General features: G+C 41.9%; 1 protein-coding gene across 1 annotated transcript in view; it reads right to left on the bottom strand.

Moving 5' to 3' along the window:
* The window catches only part of rxraa (retinoid X receptor, alpha a), a 92443-nt gene extending 69901 nt beyond the window's left edge, over positions 1–22542 (bottom strand). The window contains exon 1 of the mRNA XM_070850073.1: positions 22482–22542. Within this exon, the coding sequence (XP_070706174.1) occupies positions 22482–22509 (28 nt within the window). The 5' untranslated portion in view covers positions 22510–22542. The remainder of the gene's footprint in view (positions 1–22481) is intronic.
* Between the last annotated feature and the right edge of the window lie 1228 nt (positions 22543–23770).

Genomic DNA, 23770 nt, shown 5'->3' with positions numbered 1-23770 from the left:
ATCTCTCTCCGATCCCGATTATCAGCATGGAAGGCATCCGACCTGCTCCTGAGCATGTCTGCTACATCAGCAAACTGTCTTCCCTCCCCCTAGATGATACCTATTTTGAAGGGAAAAAGCCACATTTAAACATGCCTCTAAGCTCTTATTTATCTCCATGAGAACAAAGCCTGAGCAGCTCTATCACGACAACAAAGCAAACCTCATAAAGATAACTGGAGGCAATACACCTAGATGCTGACCACATTATTATACTCAATTTTAAAAAAATAGCTTTGACGTATTTTACACAAACCTTATATTGTCACTTCTACACCTGTCTCTGTACATCTGGATTCATTACAACTTCCTACAGTTTCAGAAACACTACCTTTGGGATGACATCCCAACCTAAGTTAGACCCCATTTCTGCAACCTTGAGGGTCCCTGAGCAGCGAAACCACAGACAGGACAGGTCAGCGGGAGCAGGCGAACTGATTATGAGGACATAAGGTGACCCCTCAGACAAACAAGGGCTTTGGCTTTGAAAAGACTTACAGGCCTCTGTAGTATACTGCACATTTTATTTGGAATATTGTGTCAAACCTATAAAAGGATGTCCTTGTATCAAGGTACAAGCGGTTTGTACGTACAGAAACTGAACGCGAACACACTTTTCGCTGAAGCTACAGATTCTTCAGAGCCATAATTTCCTGTGCCTTGAATGAATTAGGGCAACATCAGCCACCTGAGGGCTTCTTTTAGTCCTATTGGAAGGTTAGAAAAAATGTGCAGAAACAGATACCCATAAAGACCTTGGCCGGGAGACATAATTCTCAGGTTCAGCCAAAACAGACCAAGGCACTTGCGACAAAACTTCCTTTAACAAAATGACGAGGAGGTTGACGCTATGAGTAGTCCCCACTTAACTGGAAAACAAAAGTGACTAATTTCTGCAACTTGCATTTGTTTCTTAAGTTGTGAGTCACAAAACCAACCGCCACTGAGGTCTGGACCGGCAATAAAAAATTTAACTGGACAGTTTTATTGAATGACTTCTCAAGCCACTGTGTTTTGCGAGATCTAAACTGAGGCGCTTTTGAAATGAACAACAGCACCTTTCTGTAGCGACAGCTCTTTCAAAAAATAAAAAAAGTTCCTTCCTACTTTGTCTGAAATTGAGGCTGCACTTTCACACAGTCTCAGGATAATGAAAGTGGCAGTTGCCCTGGTGTGGCATTTGAAGCTGCAAGGCATCTGTAGAAAAGGTAGAACTGACAAAGCTGACCTTTGAAAAACTGTAACTTTAGGACCGTTATTATTGAGCAGCACATGCCTATCTGCAAACCATAGGCTTTTACTTTGAGTTGTTCTCCACAATCTTTTTTTAGATCTCTATGGAACGCAGATAGGCTTGGTGGTTAAGGATTGCTCCAAGTAACGGTGTGATTCGACTTATTTAAATAAAATACTAACTGAAATAAAATGGTTAATTCTATTGTCTGGGGTTGTTTTTGTGCTTATTGTAAATGCATGCTGGATTTTAGTAGCTTTGAGTAACATAGGTGGCATAGTCAAAACTGAATTTAAATATTGTTCCACACGCCATCACCTTCACACTATTTTCTCCCCATTCAATACAACGTTGAGTAGCTGCAAAACCTTGACTTGTGTGCTCCTCAGTCTAAAACAAACACCAACATATATCAACAGTAATTATTAAACAGCACTCCTGCTCCACTGCCCTTGTCGACATCAGGGTTTTGACTACGCTCACAGAGCCAGACATAATTCTGTCACTTTGTGAAGAGAGCAACACATCTGGAGACAACTGGTTGAAAGTGTGGACAACTTCTGGTGCAAATAACCAACCCCACCACCCTCCAGTCTCTGGATTGGTTGGTGTAAAACACACACACACACACACACACACACCAAATCCAAACTTGACTGATTTCAGACATAGAGTACACCTGCATTCATAACTGCTGTGAGAGGTATGAAAAAAGTGTTGTAGGATGACTCAATACTGAATGACAGATGGATGTATTTTGACTGTGGCTCCATTTCTCCCGGTCTCTCAGGTTCACCATTCCCACGGAGATGTACTGCAGTCTCTCGAAGTATTGTATAGAACATTACACAGTGCCAGGGTTAAGCTTAGATGACACCAAAGCAGCAGTTTCTGATAATTTATAACAGTCATGTCTCACTTACTGTGACGTGATGAAGCCAAAGGCAGCCCATTGGTGAGTAGCCTCAGACAGAAAGGGGGGACCGGGGGGGAAACTAAAAGAGTGTGGTAAATGTGGTTAGAGGGGAAGAAAAGAAGGGGCCAGTTCAAAGACTGCTTGTGAACGTCAGAATCTTTCTGCAGGGCAAATTGAGGAACAAGGGCCTCACTGCAGCCCAGCAGCCAGAGCAGTTCCTTGGGCAAACGACGCTAATCAAATTTGTGTGATTGGACTCAGAAAAAGTTGCATGGGTAAAAAAGGCTCCTTTCACCCTGGAAAGGTCACAAGGAAGCATTTAAAAATCTACTATCCCTTTCCTGATCTTTACAGTAGCTGTTCACATGACGAACTATCTGCCAGTGCCAACAGCCCTTGGCAGAACGCACACTGGCCCTCTCTCAGCTGTGAAATATCACCACCAGAAAGGCAGAGACAAAACTTTGTTTTATGTGCTTCCTTTAATGGATCACTAGTGTAAATTCATCCAGTATTTTGTAGGATTCACCCTCGATTGCACTGCAATTGATGATTCATGGTTGGAATTGGATACAGTTCTGGCCTTAGTTCATGGCTTCAACTTTCCATGATCATAGCTGATATTTTAGACTGATCAAAGAGAATTACCTCCAGCAACTGATGTTAAAATAAAGCTTGGCTTCACAGTATGGAGATAAATATTCTGTTGGGGAAAACTGAATGCATCAACAGCAGTGAGGCCGAAACGGAGGTGTGGTACAGCGCAGCGACCTGTGCCCCACTCTCTGCCTGCCTTAGTCCTTGTTGAAGGTCCCAGAACACGCTTCCTGTTAGCCTGCTAAATTGACTCCACACACCCATGCTTCCATCTCTACAGGAGCATAGAATCTCCTATTAACCTCCTCCTGCTTTCTCAGTCTAGTACATCTTGAATCCGCGTACTGAGGATGTAAACTTGTATTATCACCCAAGGACACAACAGAGGGAAGGACTTGTGTTGCCACCCACGTCTTCTGTTCTTTTCTGACGAACAATGTGTTCTGTAACTCTGACCCAGATTCACCAATCAAGGTGACGCAAGCTTAAGTCACGACTTGCATTAACATTTACTTATTCTGCCTTTGCCTTTGGCATGAGGCCTTCTGCACCCACTGCCCCGCTCAAGTTGGCATGGCACATGTACATATGCCAACACTCTGATACTCAAGTACACTGAAATTTTTTTTTTTTTTTCTTTTTAGGGTTTACAACATTTACTATACATAATATAATATACGTAATATATGATATGCATGATAAGTAGTATTTTCAATAGTTTTTTATCCCAATATCCTGACAACAATCCAAACTCCAGAGGTTTTCAGTTTAAAGTACACATTTAAAAAGACAGAGCCAGCAAATATCAAGAATTTGAAATACTTTAAAAACTTGATTTAAAAAAAAGCCACACATACATGTCATAGGAGACAATGTGTTTGCAGTGTGCCCGTTATGTGAAACATATTAATATGAAGTGTTACATAATTCAAAACCTGAAACAAAAACATCTGGAGCTGCAGCTGCTCTGCATGGGTGTGCACTCAAAACCAGAACAATAAAAACACTGAAATTTATAATACTGTAGAATAAGACTTACACAAGACAGACCACTTGTAGGAGAGCTTTAAAAACAGGGATTAAGTGCACTCTTTGGCTAAAATGCCTCTTTAAGTTGGAGGCACATATGAGTGGGGGATTTTAAAACCAGTGATGTTTATTCCAGCTTGCTGACTGTAAAGCTCCATTAGGGAGTAGACTCCAGAAGGGAAAAATATTGAAATAATCCTGTCCAGGATTTAAAATCTACAGTAAATTGGTTGTAAAGTGCACACCTCAGATTTAGTATCACTATATGACATTGAGCCAAGCTGGACTGGGAAAGACTTGGACAGAAAATGGTGCTTACAGAGCAAAGTCAACTTTTGGAATGAAGAATTTGTGCCAAGATAATGAATGGAGACAACAGGGCTCTCTCACTGAGCGAACCCTCAAGTATTGATGTTTCAGGTCCCATATTAATGACATGACTTGAGACGGCTGCACCTTGAGAGGGAGCTGTTCTTCATACTTACTCGTGACTCTTTAAAAATAAACATACTTCCACCTGGCATCTAATCCCCAAGCAATCCATTTGTGAAGGAAATTTTGATAGGCAAGACATAACTTCTATTTGTGTGAGACTGAAAGTCACATCTTGAAAACACATTTTGTTCTTTTGGTTCTTTTTTTGTATTGTATGAATTTGGCCAGTGTGTTTAGAGAACTAATGAAATCCAGTTTAGACTATGACATAAATTTCCATCCATAAAGAAGTTGTTTAAAAAAAAAAAAAAACGTAGGAGATGACATTGATTTTTCCCAAACTTAACATCTGAAGTAGTTCAAAAGTCTAATTAATCCTGAGGTCTTTAGCAAAGTCTTGACAAGGTCCAGGAAAGCTCTGGCTAAGGATCTCAACTTGCTCTTTGGCTCTTTGTGCATGTTATGTAAAAATTATGACATAGGTTAAAGAGCTGGACCCTGCTCAACCTTCAGAGTCAGCACTAAAATAATTACTCTTAAATGGGCCAATCGTGCAAAATGGTTCATGATGAAAGACTTTCATTAAATTTCATGAGTCTCACCTTACAAAACTCAACAGGAGTGATTATACAAGAATAATCATTCTCCTATAATCACTCCTAGAATACTATTCAAGTGGGAAAACACTTCACCTCTCCATGATAACGTAGCATCCAGCCATGAGCTGTGAAACTAATACCTTGCATATAGTACTACTGTGTGCGATTCATGACGCGTTCTGTGCCACAGTTCAGTTTTCTGGATTTAGAAAGACAAGAAACAAATGACATTTGCGCTGTAATTTGTTCCAAAATAGCAGCTACACACTGACTAAAACCAAAGGGTTCTTTTTCTCAAAGCCTTGACATTGAAAGCTGTAACCCAGACAGCATCATTAGTTCGTATTTGCAGAAAGATAATAGCCAGTAATAGCCTATAAGCCACTTGTTGTGGGGAGACGGAAAATAGCTTGTATGGAGACAAATATAAAACGTGTAAAATCACTGACACACAGTGTAGAATGCTCACTACATTAGCTAAAGGCTGAGGCTTGTTGTGAGTTACAGTAATATTCCAAAGCCTGAGTGATGTCTTGTGCTCTTCAGGAATAGATAGTATGGCACGCATTCCAAAAGGCAATCAAACTGTTTCACTTCAATCTATGCCAAGCAGGCTGCTGCTGCTCATACAAGGACGTCAATCTGGCAAATGACCTATAAATTTATTCTATCAGGTTTAAAATTTAAAGGCCATATTTGCAAATCATTTCACATATTTCAACCCTTTCTTCAACTAAACACTGCTGTCACAAATGCTTATATAAAGGGAAAAGAAAGTCCTGGCTCCTCTGACCTTTCAGCAGTGTATATCAAACTGCAGGTGGCTGCAGCAAACAGGGTTTTGAGGGTGACTATACAATTGAAGTCACAGGATGACAGTTACTTTGGATGTATTATATTAATGTTTGGGCAGTGATAAGCCCTGTTAGCTTGTTTTAATTTTTGGTGGGTTATTCATTTGTGTAGTAGGACAGCAAGAAGTTGGTCTGCGCCATCAAAGGCCCACATGTCAAAGTGAAATATGAAATGTGCAACACTAATTTTAAATAAATAACACTATTTTATCTTCATATCTAACATGTTGTATTCTATTTACTACTCATAATAAAAATTCATAATACGATTCAAAAAAAGAACTGGCAAAACTGGCACCTAATCATTTAAATAATCAAAAGTATGCATCTTTAAATGCATTACAGTATAATATTATATTATATTAATTCCTACTATTGACTCTGGCAAGGTGAGATTTAAATTGCAGGAAGCAATAGTGGAACAAATATACCATGTCACAACACAACAAAACAGTGAACAGACTGAAAAGAATGTCCTGGCTCACAGGTCAGGGCCACTGTAAGTACGCCTGTACAAAGCCGGGAAGACAACAAAAAATACAGAGAAAATCTCTATCAGATTCCTAAAAATTCATTCTGTAAGTGAGATTCCATTGTATACATTTTGCAATGCCACTCAAGGCATAGAATAGGATCACGTTAGCAGAGAATAAGGTACATGCTAATGTTAAGTTAGATTTTACAGTTTAAACAAACCTCCACAATGAATTTTTATTAGAATTAATATTAATAATATAATACTGGTGACATTACCTCAATAAACATTGGTAAAATAATTCCCAGTGTTTACATGAACTCTATATTGTAAAATTCCTCACTGCACAGGAGTTTGTTAAAATATTTCTCCAAGAGGCGAAAAATTACTGATGTCCATGAGGACGATAGGTAGTTAACGTCACTTTAGTTAGTGAGGCCAAGAAAAAAGGCCAAGAAGATGAAACTTGAGGCTAATATACAGTGCCCCTCCCCTAAGTAGTTGGTCAAAGAGGTATTATATATATATATATATATGAATACAAATATATGTTTAAAGTTTGTTTATGCAGTAAAACCCCCACTCCCCCACTGAAAAAAACCTCTAGAAAAAATACAGAGTGAGTACTTAATTACTTACTTCTTCCATGTGACAGATGTCTTAATTTTGAGCTTGGCCGGTATTCAGTGCATAATCAAGCTTTATTGGCCATATAGTCACAGACACCACCGTGGACGCCCCAGGAGGAAAAAAGTCTTTGGGTCCTTCATAAAAAAGAAACACCAAAAGAGACTGCAGCCAGCATGGGGGCTAACAAAAGGGAAAATAATGGAGAGAGAGAACAAGGAGGGAGAAACAAGAATGAAAAAGGGATGCAGGGCGAACAGAGCAATGGTTGGAGACTGTGGGAGAAAGAAAGAGTGAGAAAGAGAATGAAAGAGAAAAAGAGGGAGACAGCAGAGGGAGGCACGCAAAACTAGGTCAAGTCACATGACTGGGATCGACTGCAGGCAGGATTAAATATCCTACAGCATGTGGTCATTTACACAACAAATGTAGTTTTCATTTTATAAATTATTTCTCTTCCGTGGGGGATGAGGCTCAGCATAGTTAGTGTGATGCTGCACTGTATTCTGGGTAGAAGCGAAGCTTTTCAGTGAGCACAAAAACAGAGCATTAAAGACTCGAGCGAGCCGTTCCCTCTGAGACAGGAAACAAAGTGAGAGCCTCAGATAGCATGAAAATGATCATAACAGGAGGGAGCACAGTTCCAGCGTGAGACAGCTCCATTGTGACAAGCTAATGGCTGCATCATGTATTGTCCATTATTATGAGTAAAAAGCAAAGGACGGTGAAATGTTAAAAAACAAAGATGTCACATATTTCAACTTTTTGCAAAGTGACAGCAAAAGTGTGCCCTAATGTCTGGACAGCACGATCGCATGATGTCAAAGGTACACAAAATAGGATTTGGGATTCGCTGAATTGCCTTCAAAACCTCAAAGTGTCTTTTTGTTGAAGCTTTAAGCTCTTCTTAAAAATCTGGCACAACAGTGTCACCTGAGATAGAAGGTAGGCTTTGCTGCACTGCTGAAGACGTTACACAGGTAGCTTGGTAATTGCAAACTACAGCGGATCAATAAACACACATAAAAAGGATCATGACGCTGCTTCTATCATTTCATTTTTACACAAAAACATATTTTTTGTGCAGCAACACAATGATGTGTACCAGTACACCATAGTCATAAGGTCATAAGTTAGCTTAACGCTAAAGGACACCCTGTATAAAAGTCAGCTACCACACTGGTTAAAATTAAAAGCTAATATTTTTACAATAAAAAGTCATCAGTTAAAAATAAGCGAGGCTTTAGCTAATAATAAAAACCCTCTCACAATGAGACATTTCAGCTGTGACACTGAATGATGCACTCTAACTGTGACTCAATGCCCTTCTGAGTTGACTATCAAATGAGTGACTGAGATGCACATACAGCATAATGCAGGTTGACATGTCATGAGATGCAAAATGCCACTGGTACTCCATCAACCCCTCCCCCCCGCCACCCACCCTGTTCAATTGAAAGAGCAAACTATTGCTGCCAATCAAGCAGAGGACTACAGGCTAAGCTGGTCAAAAACTCAAGTCAATCCCCCTGGGGCCCAGCCTGTGGAATATCAATCATTCATTCTCATCCGAGGTCAGCTGAGGCGGAGCGACTGGTATGTGTGTGACACCGAGCTGAAATCCTTTGCTAGCTACTCATAATTTCACTAAGTGAACCCTAACTGGAGATTCGCCACCGGATCTGAGCCAATCAATGTGGTGTAATGACACTGACGACCCAGACCACCACGTGGCTCTTCTCTCCAATCGGTTTGACCCCCAGGCTTTCAGGGTCACGAGGCCCAGCACGGCGCGTTTAGACCACTGTGTGCAGATAAACCAGGCAGCTGCTGCAACGAAGAATCAGATTTACAGATTTAAGTACTGAAGAAATGATACACAGACAACCTTATAAGGCATCAACATCCCTCATGCTACGGTATGGGTGCACATGAAGAAATTGATGGGGACATAATGATTTTTAACCATGAAAACTGCAAGGCATTATTTAGTAAGCCTCAATATTTAACATATAATCTTTCTAGTTTACAAAACAATTTATTTAAAAATGTAATAGTCTTGACTGTACAATACCTTTTAGTACAAAATATTGTATGTATCAACGGTATGTTTCAGTGGTAGAGGTCAAACGACGGTGGACTTTTAAAGGAAATTAGTCATGATCAAGTATGAAAAAATGTATTTATTCTCTTAGCTACATACACCAAGATACTGACTATTTTAAATATAGAGTTGTTCACCTGATGCAAGCAATTTTGTTGATGGACAGACATTGCTTATGTTTCCGCAGGTCTGCATCCTGCTCTGTGTGCAGTCTCTGAACTTCATTTTTATGACAATTTTCTTGCCTCAGATGTAAACTTGGTATTTATTAGAGCCAATTATGAGTTCATATGGAATCCTTTGGTTAAGCTTAAGAGGCGTATTTCCAGTTTTACTGTGTAAACCAGGAGTGAGACCACTAAACCTCAACCGCATACAAATAAAATAAGTATAGCAAGAAGAATCAAGTTTATTTTGATTCTATAGCAAGGTCCAGGTCAGGTCAACAGGTGAGGCACCTTTTGAGGGCTTGCAGCGGACTCCTTCTGCGGAAATGTCATTGATGACATCACTGTACTTCTACCTGCACACACCGCAAGATGCAATGAGCCAACGAAGCATAAAGCTGCTCCAAAAATACAAAATCTGCCTTCCAGGGTAAAAACTCTTATCTCAAATAACAATTACTGACCAAGAGAGACAGACCGTCAGATCAGCTTAGAGCTGAGCAATGGTGCACCCTCTCAAAAAGTAGGGGCCAAAACAGCAGAGTTAATTTGGATCAAGGGACAGGCAAGTGGACAAGCAAGAGCAAGGTCATTCTGCAGGGCTACATAGAGATGTCCGCATACACAATAACCAAAAGGCACAGGACAAATGCTTCCCACCCACTACAGGCCGGTGTAGTTGTGTACTGCAAGGCCCCAGCCTCTACGATTCTCATTTAAAAAGGTAGCAAGCACCCACACTGTCATAATCTTATTTTTAAGCCTGGCAGTGAGATACCTCTTCCTAACAATGCTATTATTAACAATCCTGAATGCATCTGAATTGAATTGTGCATCCTTTTTTTTCTATTTGTATGGCTTGGAGAGAAGCAATTAATTTAACATAATAATGGTCCAGAAAAGTCTCAAGAAAACATTCTTCATATTTCCTGCGTCCAGCTTCTCAAATGTAAAAATGCCCTCTTCCTGTTTTTTTTTTTTTTGTTTTCTATCATGTAAAGTGAATATCTTTGGGTTTTGGACTCTTGGTCCAAACTGTAGGTCAGCTGAGGACATCACCGTGAGCTCCAGAAATCTGTAATGGCCATTTTTCACTATTTTCTAGCATTTTATTGACTAAATATTTCACAAATGTATCACAAAAATAATAATAATCCACAGATGTGCTGATATAAATCAGTTTCTGGAACTCAAGTGAAAGTCGTCATTTTCAATTTTTCAAAAAAAAAATAGAAAAAAGGAGTGGTTTAGTTAGTTAGGAGTAGTTTGTACTGTTTTTTCGACAGGATTGGATTTTCACTCGTCCAAACACTGTTGTGCTCCCTCTTGCAACAAGACTATTACCACCACAGCACAGTAATAAACCACACGCAGCGAGTGAAAACGCGAGAAGACACAAGTAAAACAATGTTGCAAACAATACTTCTACAACTCTTTGGAAATATATTTTTGTCTGAATAAAAGAAAGAAGTAATTGCCTCTTGTTTACATGCCAGCGCATACTGACTCAGTTGACCTGCACAAATACCAGCGCGCACCCTCGTGCACATCAGCATGCCAACACTGCTCTGCATACATAGTCTAATGTCCCACAAACACATACAGTGTGCTATATCACCAACATCAGCATTCCTAGAAAGGAGTGCAACTTGTGAGTTCATCTGAGCAGAAGGATGTAGGCCAACGGCACAGCAAGATGGAGGGGGAAAAAAAAAAATCAGCTCAGTGTATTCATAGAAAGAGATGATTGACGAACTGGAATGGCATGTCCTTCTCACTCCGATGACCCGCTAATGAAGGAAACGTGTGAATGTTTGGTATTTTTGTTTGACGAATAAGTGAAATGCTCAATATTGATGGCATTATATTCCATGGATTTCTCTCTTCAGCTTTCTCCCATTCCCTCCGTTCACTGTCATTCATTTCCGTAAGTATGACTCCCCCCTCCTCCTCCTTTCTTCCTCTCACTCCCTCTGATCACTGCCCTACTCCTGCCTGTGCACACTGTAGCTCTCAGGGGGGCACCGGCATCAGTAAGCCCATCGGAGGGAGACTGCGATGCATCTCTTTTGATCAGCGCAGTCGCCACATTAGCATGTACCTCTGCGCTCTCCTGCGCTCCCCCCTCTGCTCCGAGTAAGCTACCTGCCTGTCAGCAGCGCCGACCCACAAGGAGCATCGCCCAGGTAAGACAGAAGGCAGTCGGAGCTTGTCTGAATCTTAATCGCTCTTAATCAACACAGGCTCGCTCCGCCACTGATGAGAGGGGAGAGAACCGCGCTTGTGATCTCACTGTAGAGGCGGACAAGCCTCGCCGCGCATCTCTTATGTTCTGCAAGGGCCCCCGAAGCTGAACGCAACTGTGTGCACTGTGTGAAAGCAGAGTGATGATGATGATGATAAAGAAACGACTGAAGGTGTTGATTCAATACTGAAGCTTCCTTTTCCCTCTTGGGAATTCAGACCTCAAAAGGAGACTCACGGACACAGTCTTTGTACGTCCTTTTCAATGACAACAAACTAACACATGAAAAAGCCACATTTGTTTGTGAAATAACACAAAGGTGGATTGTTTGCGTTTCCGTCAGAACGTGCGGTGGCTTTTTCGTGCCATACAAGAAAAGTCTGTACGTTCTGGTGAAAACAAAACAAAGAGGTTATTTTTCATGCTATGACTTAAAGTTTACTGTCTGTAAGAAGTAGAGGGTTTGTTGTTTCTTTTTGGGGGCCGGTTTTTATGAGGAGTTGCGTTTGGCCCACAACTGGCCGAGGTCTGGGTCCACAGCCGGGTGCCCTCTTACTCCTGTGCCACTTAATTAGCCTGGCCCTGCACAAAGGGGAGTTGGTCACATGGGCCCAATTTGGCCCACTATAAAGTCTGCAAGGGCTCAACATGCATTACTACAGAAATATTTACGTGCCTGCCGCACCAGGGTAAGAGACTTTGAAGCTGCAGAAAACAGGACGGTGAAGAAGTGAAAAGAAGGAGAAAAAAAAATAACTGAAACGAAAGGAGGGGACCCTTAAATTCCAGGGAATTTTTCCAGATGTTGCACAAATATTCTGCTGAGGCAATCCAGATGTGCTCACTCTGTTTATTCCCTCCTTCTGCTCGCTGTTCCAGAGACTTCTCTTTCTTCCCCTTCTTCTCCTCTGCTCTCCCTTTCTCTCTCTACAACCCCTCTACGCTGCCCTCCTTTAAGCAGCCCACATCAGTGTTCCCTGATAGTGCCTTTAAAGAGAGGGCTTTAATAGGCCCCAGGGCACCATAGCATCCACCAAGATCCTGTAATAAACATCCACTCTCATTCTCTACAGCACGTGTGAGAGAGTGTGTGTGTGTGTGTGTGTGTGTGTGTGAGACAGCGAGAGGGAGATTAGGTGCCTAGTTTTATCGCTCTTTGGATCAATTAACAATTAACTCTGTTACTAACAATAGCAGCACTGATGTGAGGAGAAAAAAAAAAAAAAGAAAAAAAAGCCATGCACTGAGCGAAGCAAGACCTAAATAAAAACAACATGCTTCCTGCTTCCTTTTACCGTCCTCCACTGTGATCCGGTTTTGTTTTCCCCCCTTAAAATCCCTTTTTCCCCTTCTCCTCACCTCCACACAAACGCTGTCATGTCTGCTGAGGCTGCTCCTCTCCCACAGAGCGTGACCCAGCCACAACCCCTGACCCTCCCTCTCCCAGACAGCGCACCGATTCTCAGCAGCTCAACTCTACACTGCTCTAGATGCACCAGTTTATGAATCAGTGTGCTGGGGACTCCCCCCCCCGCCGCTACCACCGCCGCTTAAACGCATGCATGTCGCAGCATCAGCCAGTCGTGAACGTGGCACACGTATGCATGCACACATACCCCTTCTGGTACTCGAACAGAAATGTTCACGCTGTGAGGATAAGTCGATAAATTATTCACTTCATCACCAGGATATTAATTAAGATTCATTTTTGATCATCATTGTTTAAGTGATGCAACTAGAAAAAATACCAAACATACTCCGGTTCAAGCATCTATTTTCTTCTGATTTAAGAGAATAACTGATTAAAAAACATATTACTCAAATAACAAAGGTAATTGTTAGCTGCAGCACTAGTGTATGCACACACACACAACACAAAAATACATAAATCTACACAGCTGCACGCAGTCCTGCCAATAACAGTCCAGTTCCGCCAACAACTCAAAGCTCAGATCTGTCCCGTTTAATCTGCTGCCTTCTCCTGTTTCCCATTCTGAGCTGAAACAGAAGAAAGCATCCTAAATGTGACACTTGAACTTGTCAGAGCTGTTTGCGCAGGCAACTGTCAGCACTTTGGTATGCAGAATGCAGATGACAAAGACATGGCCAGCGCCTGCCTGTCTCTGTCTGTCAAGAAAAACTTGGTTGCTCAACTTTCTCTTCCGAAATAGCACAACCAGCAGATTTATTTAGACCGGTAGGGTTACATTGGGACTGAATTCTAAATTCATTATGTTAGAGAGTCAAGAAAAAAAAAAAAAATACAGTCATGGAACAATGATACAAAGCCATGTATATAATCCTTTTACATGACTCCGAGAACATTTTCCTTGGTGGCACAGTGCGAGTGTTCTCTCACTCTAATAAGCAGGTTAACAAATTCTATAGCCCATATGAGAGTGCATTCAACTCTGTCTCCACTTAAGGCGCTTTCTGCATTCATCCACTCCTCTTAGTTTCAGTGACTAAGTAGTGGTGCACAGTTTAAAAAAAAAACAAAACTCTGGTCTTGCCATGGTCAGGGTGGGTTTATATTTATTATGTGTTTCATTGTTGTCTAATATTAATGCGGCCTCATTCATTGTTTTGTATTACATGACTCTGCTGCGTGATTTTACTGCAAACCCTGTCTGCAAAGCAAATTTCCCTTTAGGGGCAATAAAATACTTGACTCAAATAGCCTGAATGTTGTGGGCAGAGGAAGGGAGGGAACATGAGTCTGAACTTCACTCTGTTATAAATGGGAGGGGTAGAAATCCAGCTGTATATTTTTGTTGTTGACTGTGCCCTTCAAGATGGAATGATTGGAGCAGCATGGTCATCTGTCAATATAGCGAGAAATAGGTTCAGCGTTGCCGGGGTTGTTTTTCAAGATAGATGGCCCCTCCCCCTCTATTCTTAACACTCTTCTATCCTCCTGCCTGTTGAGAACATTCCTAAACCCAGACGGCTGCAGCAAGGTGTCTAACCAGAGGTGACAAAGCCCTCCAGACTTCTGTACAGACTATCTGTGCACATGTCTGTGGGAGTGTACGCATGCATACAGGTGTGTGTGTGTGTGTGTGTGTGTGTGTGGAGGGGCCACCGTCTGGGGCAGATGTATGAACATGCTAGACCTGCAGGCGTCAACAAAGAGTTAATAACTCTTTGTTCTACAGCAGGCAGAGGAAAAACCCACAAAGGAACCCTGTTATCTATTTTTCTCCAGTCTCTCCCATACATTGTCATTAGAGGAGATAACGTGAAAGTTACAACCCGTTAAGCACGTACGTAGTTATGCTTTATATTCATTTCTGAGAAGACTTGTGTTAGTACTTTTGTATCTGCTAATGTCCCTCAGTATCTTCTATCTCATCCATAATCCAGACTGTAGCTCCTGTAATAGATCTTATCCATCCATTGTCTACGCTGCTTATCCTTAAGGTTCTCATGGGGGCTGGAGCCAATCCCAGCTGACTTTGGGGCGAGAGGCGGGGTACTCCCTGGATTGGTCACCTAATAGATCTTGTGTTTATCATAATTGCAGTTGCAGCCTCTAATCTTACAGACTTCACCAAAGTTAAACCTGAATCCTGTTGTTTTATTATGAGAAGGACCTGAAAGTCAAATAAAACTTCCCAATGCACTGCGTCTGGGGAACGTACTCTTATTGGAAATACTGGAAGTACTTTAGTACTTTATATCTGGTTGAACAACAGCTTCAACTTTCCCTGCAGGGCTGACTCAGAGGAAGGGAAACTGAAAGTTGAAGAACTGCTAAAACGAGGCAAACTACGAGCTTTAAGGGCAACTTGCAAGAAAACAGAGGAAAATGACTAACATTTATGCTAAAAATGGATATTGAGGAATACTGAACAATAGTGTAGAGCTACTATCAATATGAAAGCCTGGTGTGCTTTAAAACCTGTGCAAATATATGCTGAACACAACAGTCGTAGAAACAGGAGCTTGATAAAAGGTGTCAATTGGGCAAATGGTATCATCTGAAATGTAACAATGTTCTGAACTCGTGGTTGATATTTAAGGCCTTCATTCATTAATAGCAGGCTGGCAGGTTAGCAGAGCTTACATTGGGACATCAATGGTTTTGACTGACTGCTTCTCAAGCCACAAAATGTGGCCATTATTACATACGATATAACATTTGTCAACACACTTGCTCTGACACAACTGGCATGTTAGATTATTTGTTCTTAGCAAGAAACCGTTGCTATGGTATGTTGCTGTGCAGCGTCATATTGTTGAGGTGAGGAGCAGCATTCACAATCTCGCATAAAATCTAATGCTCTGATTGGTATGGTGGTGAAAAAAGAAAAGAAATTCTTAGATCGATGCCAGTTTCTTAGAATTTTTAAGGTTAAATCCCAATAAAGGCAATTTACAAAGCATCTTAGCCAGAGCTTCTAAAGTTAAGACGTGATGAAAGAGTTTCCAAAGCAGTGAGAAAATAGCTACGGGAAGTTGATGAAGGGGGAAAGTTTTACGAATGATGAATAAAAGGAACGACAGTTTCAATGACATTAGTAGCTGAACATGACCTCACCAGAGCTCCGGTTACTCATTCAATGAATAAACACAACTATGTCATCAATGCCATTTCAATTCCCTCCAGAAATACACACCTTGCCTTGCGTTAGTATATCAAACTAATGGTCAAAAATTTATAAAATAAATCAAACTTTGGAAAAAATTATTCAAGGAAATTATATTGATTTTAGGAAAATTACAAACTACGATTATGCCACGTTCATCTGGCCAATACTGGGAAAAGGGAAATAGGCGCATTTTCAGGTAACATTATCATCAGATCTGCAGGTTTATCTGTGTAGTGTATAAATATAACTTTAGAGAACTGAGTCACTGGCTATTAAAAAGCTATTTGTGTACAAGCCTGTACTGTGCCTTACTCTGTCGAAGTCTAATCTAAATTCTGGCTGTTCCCAAATAAGTTATTTCGCTATGTATGAGAGCCTTTGTGTGTTCAAAGTAAGTGAATCTCTCTCTCTCTCTCTCTGGAAAAGAAATAACTACATTTCAGCTATCAAATTTGGCGGCTTGAGGCGGAAGGACTGGGGTCAGGTCTGATTTTAATGCCAGTGCAAACCTCCATCTGCCTGGGGAAAGAAAGATGGGGGATATCCTTAGCCAGTTTCAGGTGTATCTTGGCAAACCTCTTTGTTTTTTAAATCTTCTCTCCTCAATAAATATAAAAACATTCAGGATTTACTTTGCTAACATTCATAATATTAAATCAGTGCCTTGCAATTCATTTGATATGCAAAAATATGGATATTGAAGCTACTTGATCACAGTCAAGATATGTATTTGTTGGCGTGCAGGCATAAATGTTCATAACCTTCACCCTTTGCTCTCAAAACCACCGCCTTCTGCTTACACCCAAACACCCGCCCACTGACACAGTCACACATGCACACACAGAACATAACCAAGGTGTTTTGCATGCTGTGGGATTTCCGTGGCCATGTGCCCAGCAATGCGTGGAAGCCCCACCCCCCTTGCATCTGGCAAGGTGACAGACAAACATAAGGGCAACGGTGGCGGCGGCAGCGGTGGTGGTGGTGTTAGGGAGGGAGGAGGGCGTGAGGCACACTGGGACACCTCCTCTCGCTCCCTGTGACCTCAAAAAGAAACTGTGACGGCGCAGCGAGAGACGGAGTCTTAATTACCTTGCTCTGTTTCTGCTGCGGCGGAGGGTGTTTACATGTACATACACACAGACACACATGGGGTGTTTTGAGTACATGTGTGTGTGTGTGTGTGTGTGTGAAAAAGACAGAGAGCGCACTGTATACACCTGAATGTAAAGGTTCTAAAAGCAACCTCACAGCTGGAGTCTATAATCAAATTCTTTTTCTTTCTCTGAGGGGTGCACGAACATCAAACACATCAGTCCATCTTTTGATCATGTTACACACTGATGGTATCGCAACCAGTGTAACAGATCCATATTATTACGACACATAAAGCAATGATGCTTAATCTTCTTGTGACCCATCAAATTCTATTCACTCCTCCCGCATTGTTCTACACGACTGGTTCAACTGAAATAAACCAACATTTTTGGGGGTTTTTTCTGTTTCCAAAACTGTTGTTCTCATTGGGGCCAATTAGAATGGTTGTGGAAAAAAAAAATGTGGGCATCAAGAAATATAATGACATGAAGAAGCATAACATATCTAGCGTTCATTCGATTCTTCATCCTCTCCAGCGAATACCCATCAAAGCCTCATAACTTAATTAAAAAAAACACATCATACACGCCAAACATCCAAGATATTTTCATGCTTTACTACGATCACAGAGGAAGAGTCGACAGTTATTTTTATTATGGAAAACATGCCAACCTGAGGATTATGGAGGAGTTGAGATGGTAGGTAGCCTCTGATTGCTACTGTTTTTATTTTAGGCTGTTTTCTTGGTACAAATTACAATATACCGTGTTCTTTATGTCTCTCTCTTCCTTTCTTATTCATATTGCTTCTATCTCAGTGTCACTAGTTTTTGTAGTTGCTAGTAATCATGCGTGGCGATGTACACAGAGCACAGAAGAGAGCTCTGGCTAGAGTAGGGCAAACCGACCTTCCTCTCAATGCGAATTATGAGTGTGATCTGGTCAAATCCCCACAGAGACCACGTTTCCACTTCAAAAGAGTGGCTGTACGCACCCTGAATACTGCCAGCCCACAGAAAAGCCATTCAGACACCCGGAGGACCTCCAATAAACCCTGAGACTAATGGTGCTCGGATCATTCCAAGACCGAGTATTGAAAGTGTTCACAGCAACACCCAAGCTTCTACAAATTCAAAACTGAGTGTAAATTACTTCTGGGAAGAAGAAGTTGATATCATTTAAGGCATCTATCAAAAACTGCCAAACACTCCCTGGCTCTAGCTTTTGAAATGAAAGACTTTGCTGCTGTTTTGTATTATTGTAAACTGAACATTTTGGGATCGGATGAATAAAGGCAATGTGAACACATCACCTTGGAGTCTGGGAACTTATGAAGGCCATTTTTCACTAGTTTATAGACTGCACTATGAGTAATCCTTGGTTGCAGCATTAATATTAGTCACCACAGATCGCAAATTGTGGAATCTAGACAAGACGGAGTGACAAAGCATAAAAGGAAAAAAGAAAGAATCAAAAAGGGAGAGAGAGAGAGAGACAATGTAAAAAGAAAGAATTACAAGCTACTGTCTTAAACAGTTTAAACAACAGATTGAATGCCTAAGGCAAATTCCTGAAATGATGGAGCATATGAGGAGCAAAGGTCAAGGTTTGAGGTGCAAAGTTCAGTGCGGTCATTATTAATAAAGACCTCCTGCGAGCGAGGAGCTCTTTACACAAATAATTAACGAGCCCTTGAGTCATTTTATGATTTGTGCATCAAAAAGCCTTCCAGCAACACTATGTTTAGAACATAAACAAGTGTGGGCTGCAGAGGAAAGAGCCTGACAGGCTAAAAGTATGCACTGTTTTATCTGAAGCCAACTCTTAATGCTTTCTACTGAGCAGCAGAGATATTCCATGAAGGAAAAAAAGCACACTGGTCAATACTTCACGACAGTTTGCTGTAATTTAAAAAAAAAAGCACACTCTTTCTGTGTTCATAATTGGAGCATAAATCTTTTTTTTTCTCTGGTACACTTTGGTTTGGATGTTGGCAGGGGTGAGGGGTGGGAAAGTGGAGGGTGGGCACATAGACGGCGAGCAAATTTTCTTTGATTTGCTTGAGTTAAAGGCCTCGTGGGTGAGATTGGGAGAGAAAAAAAATAAAAGAGAGAAAGGAGAGGGAGAGAGAGCTGTCACTTTAAGCCATTAAGTCTCGCTATAAAACTCCTCCAATAAAAATGACAGCTGCAGCCCCTTTTCTCAAAAGGGGAGCAAAAGCATCACATCAGGAACACAAAACTGGACGGCCGTAAAAAGACAAACTTGGCCAAATGCTTTTGGCAGTGTAATTCCACCAGCCCAGTCCCACCACACACACACACACACACACACACACACACACACACACACACACACACACACACACACACACACACACACACACACACACACACACACACACACACACACACACACCTTCCTCCCAGCAGACACTACTCTCCCTGTATTACCTTTGTTCCAGAGTTACTGCCAGAAAAGGAATGTCAGTCTCTCCCACACACACACACACACACACACCATCATGAATCTCACTTTCTCATCAGAGACCATGAACTTGTGTGTGCTGGGGGTACCTTATGATCCCCCAAACAGAAAGTTTAGTTCCACTGCATTAAGGAAAAACAGCACACACCCCGTTAGCAGGTGGTAAAACAATACCATCAGGTACCTTTCAATTGTGTTCAATTAATTATATATGAAAAGACGGAGTTTTGTCCGATAGAGCTGTAAACCATGAGGACTTTGGTCAGGTTTTCAGTCAAATTTCAGCAAATAGAAATTCTATTAAAAACAGAAGAGTGAAAGTCTTCTCGTTTTATTATTCAGATATTTAATTTAGATTTATTTTTTCATTAAACATGTGCTAGCTTGTTATGTTTGTATTCATGACTCTCAGTCATTTTAAAGAAAATAACCTGTTTTAATAATCATTTCATTAGAAATCACATCTGCATCTCACACATGGGCCTCTATCCAACTGTACTCAAGTCTATTTCATTTAAATAGCCCACATTTGGCACTGAGAGCTAAACAATTGGAACTATACAACACAATCTATTGTCAACCTCCTCACGTTGTGGAAGAACTCAATAAAACCACACAAGTGCAACACCCAGCAGGTGAAATATCATTATGTAGAACTAATTAGGTGCTGACATATTTGCTACAAAATAGTCAACCAGAACAGGAAATCAATACCTACAGATCACCTGACTTATAGGGAAAAGGCTTTTTGTCTAAGCACTGTTCAAAGCCCTCCTTTCCTTTCACAGTCACGTCGTTTAAATCACTGACAGCCTCCTATGGCTCTGACAGAAGCACACATTCTCCTTTCAATGTCATCCCTTCAGTCTTTATAGCTTAAAGTCAGATATGGAGGGGAGGGGGGGGGGGGGTTGATAGTGGAATCAGGCAGCGCATCAGCATACAGCACTGAGGACTCTGTGCCAGAGGGGGGATGTCGTCATCACAGCCAACAACCAATCTATAACTGTGAAATGTACTGGCTGTCATTTCTAACAGTTGCATGTCAGAATTTCTAATGCAGCACGACAGATAATTACACTGAGTGAGCGGCTAATCGATACGTTCAAGGACTTCACAGATAGCGGCGTCCTTGAAGTGGCCAATTAACAATCAGCGCTCAGAGTGGACCTTTGAAGAAGCAAGTTTAAATATAAATGGCGACTTCGAGGACCAACAGATTAGGAGAATATGCGGTGAAGGAGGTGCTGATGCAGCATGTAGTGTGGCTGCGAGGAAAAGAGGAGATCCAACACTGCTGGGAAAGTGTTCCTCTTCATTTAAACAATTAGGAGTCGAGCCTTACACCGACCACAGACGCTTTCAGATAAGGCTTTGCTGTTTGTATGTGCTGTCAAGTGTCTGTGCGAGCTGCACTAGTGTACATTTAGGCAGGAGTGAAACTTGAAGCACTTTCAGTGTGGACACACAATACGGTGCACCTGTAACAACAGCCTGTCAGTGTGTGTAACACTGGCGGTTTAGAGTATTTCTGGGAAGCCACATAAAGGGCGTTGTGGCGACAGTGTCGGCGAGCGGGCCCTGTAACAGAAGAAAGCAGCCCAGTGTCTCAGAAGTCCCCGTGAATCTCCTCGGTGCATCCAGGCGGCTGATGATACGTGTCGAGGTGTAACACGACGCCCTCATGAAAGAGCAGCAGACACAATAAGAGGGCTCGCCTACAGCCCTGTGCTGTATCTCTGCTGTAGGGGACAAGGGTCTGCTCTGTTCACTCACACAAACTCACAGTAGCGTTCGGCATTAATCATTTACAGTGTGGTGTGCTTATGTGTGTTTAACGTGGAAATTAATCCCTAAATAAAAATGAGACTTGGATTTAAGATGAATGGCTTCAAAACAGAGTAACACAAGCCAAATTATTGTTGAACTTCAGGATATATAAAACACATCCTGTGTTAGTATTTGACTACATGTGTAAATGCTGCCTTTTTTTCCTGTGTTTTTACCTTCTGGAAGTATGAAGAATGACCATTAATGAGAGAGTTGCCACTCTCCCTCTGGAAAAATACACTGAGTGCCAAATTGAGTACCTTTTACCAAGTGTCCACTTTCACCCCCCACCACCCCAAAAAAAAAAAAAAACAGGCTTGTGTTCAGACCTGAGACATGACAACAACTACAGAGACACTACTGCTAGTCCACCTGCGCACCTGGCACTAATCTTTACCTGATCACAGTCATAAGAGACAAACTCCTTACTGAGTCAGGTAACTCCGAGTCAAGTTTGAAGCCCGATTCGTGCGCTGCTTGGGTTCATTTTCAAACCACCAGCGACACATCCAAAGTCAAACGGAAGTCATTTTAGCCGCAAGTTAGACCAAGTCACGTGAAAAACAGCATAACGAATTACCAGATGAAAACACACACACACACACACACTAACACACAGACAGCACGTGTTGTACTAGTAAAAAAAAAGAAAAAAGTGAACAGTTGCATTCACTTTAAATGCGTTTCTGCCTCTGCTCGTTCACATCTCGTCTCAATAAACCGACGCACATTTCCCACAAACTTTTAAACGGAGTTTCACGCATTGGATTGCAGCGCACGCGTGGAATGCGCACAATGTGCCCAAAGAGTAGACGTATCAAAGCGCAATGTCATCCGCTCCAACTGCGCCGTTGCTTGCAATATTCAACACGGAGGATGTTTGTCTGGTTTAATTTCGTTTGGAAAGCACGAGTTCACGTTAGTTGGAGTTAAAGACGGAGCCGCGGCTCGTCAGCAGCTCGGCGTGTTGGATGCGTTTGGCAACTCGTTCCACGCGCTGTCAAAAGAGGGGAAAAGGGGGCAAAAAGAAAAAGAAAAAGAGGAAAACAAGCGCGAAGACACGTTTCGCATCAATCTGCTGATCGGAGTGATGCATTAACCTCCGCATCTCCACACAGCGCCGGGCTGTGTCATCAAACAAACAAACTTACCCAATGACAAGAACGGTTTGGTTTCCATGTCTGTCTGGTAGGTTAGCTCATGCCAGCTGAGACGACCGCGGTCGGGAGTTTTTCACGGGCGGCTGCTGGAGCAGACCGGACCAGGGCGCCGCTGCTGCCGCTGCTGCTGCTGCTGCTGCTTTGGTCCTCTGCAAGCAGACGGGACTGGGCTCGAAGCGGTAAAAGTGACAGGTCGCTGTGTGATAGTCTCGGATGATAACCTAATGTTTCTGCCTCTGTTAGCTCACTCAGCTGCTCCTCTCCTCTCTCCTCTCTCACCCTCTCGCGCTCGCTCGTACAACAACTCCAACTACTGGATCCGCGCTGCAAAGGGGACCCGCGCAGGGGGTACTCCCACCAGCGTCCGCCGAGCTGCAGCGACGCCACAGACAGACGCCGAGGCCGAACTTTGAAACTTCACTGACACTTTGAGACAGAAAAGCGTGCCGTGCGTTTCGTTGTAGATGTGACAAAGCCCGCAGATTTCTTCCGGGTGGAGCCCATTCGGCTGAGCTGCAGCTACTTACTCTTTTCGCTGCTTATCTGCTGTTATTTTAACCTGGTCACATCTGTTGAACCGGGACTGTTGGCTCAGGAGATCCAGTAGATGTTTCAACTGCACTTTGCAATTAGCCAATCTTTACCTAAGCTGCCACAAGTCAAAGAAATAACAAAGACACGCTCAGGGCACTGTACAACTGGGGTTTGACAGCATTTTATCCAGTTGGAAGACTGGATTGTAAACTTGAATTATTTCAAACTTTTCTAGACCCCCAAACTCTTTTGCCTGCATATTGGCTTCTTTTCTTCTTTACCTGAATGTCTCGTACATTCTCATTCCGATGTAGAGAGAAAGTTACCTGACACTCAATTCAAATTATCTTTTTTTTTTTTTTACCAACTTGCAACTAAATTCAATGAAATTATTAAATATGACAACCAATTCCTAGATATTGTGTTTATATTAGGGGGGGAGGGGATCTAGTCCAGTGCAATCTAAAATGTCAAGATTTTTTGTCAAAGCTCCCCACTCTACATCGGCTAATGTTTTCTAAATTCTGCCAACATGAAAAAATGAAAAAAACCTTTGAAAAAAAATCCATGAATTTATTGCAGATCACAAGCCTCCTGCGGCTCGCTTTACAGCAAACGGCATCGTGCACAATTTGCATACCTCCCACTGCATTAGCGCAGATCTAGTTCTCTGTCATTCTTCTCGCTACTGTATATGTTTCTGGCCATGATGGTTTCCGCCTAATTCTAGGCACATGCATCTTGTG

This window comes from Pempheris klunzingeri, chromosome 19, assembly GCF_042242105.1.
Source record: "Pempheris klunzingeri isolate RE-2024b chromosome 19, fPemKlu1.hap1, whole genome shotgun sequence".
Taxonomy (NCBI): Eukaryota; Metazoa; Chordata; class Actinopteri; order Acropomatiformes; family Pempheridae; genus Pempheris; species Pempheris klunzingeri.
This window is presented reverse-complemented; position numbering and strand designations above follow the sequence as displayed.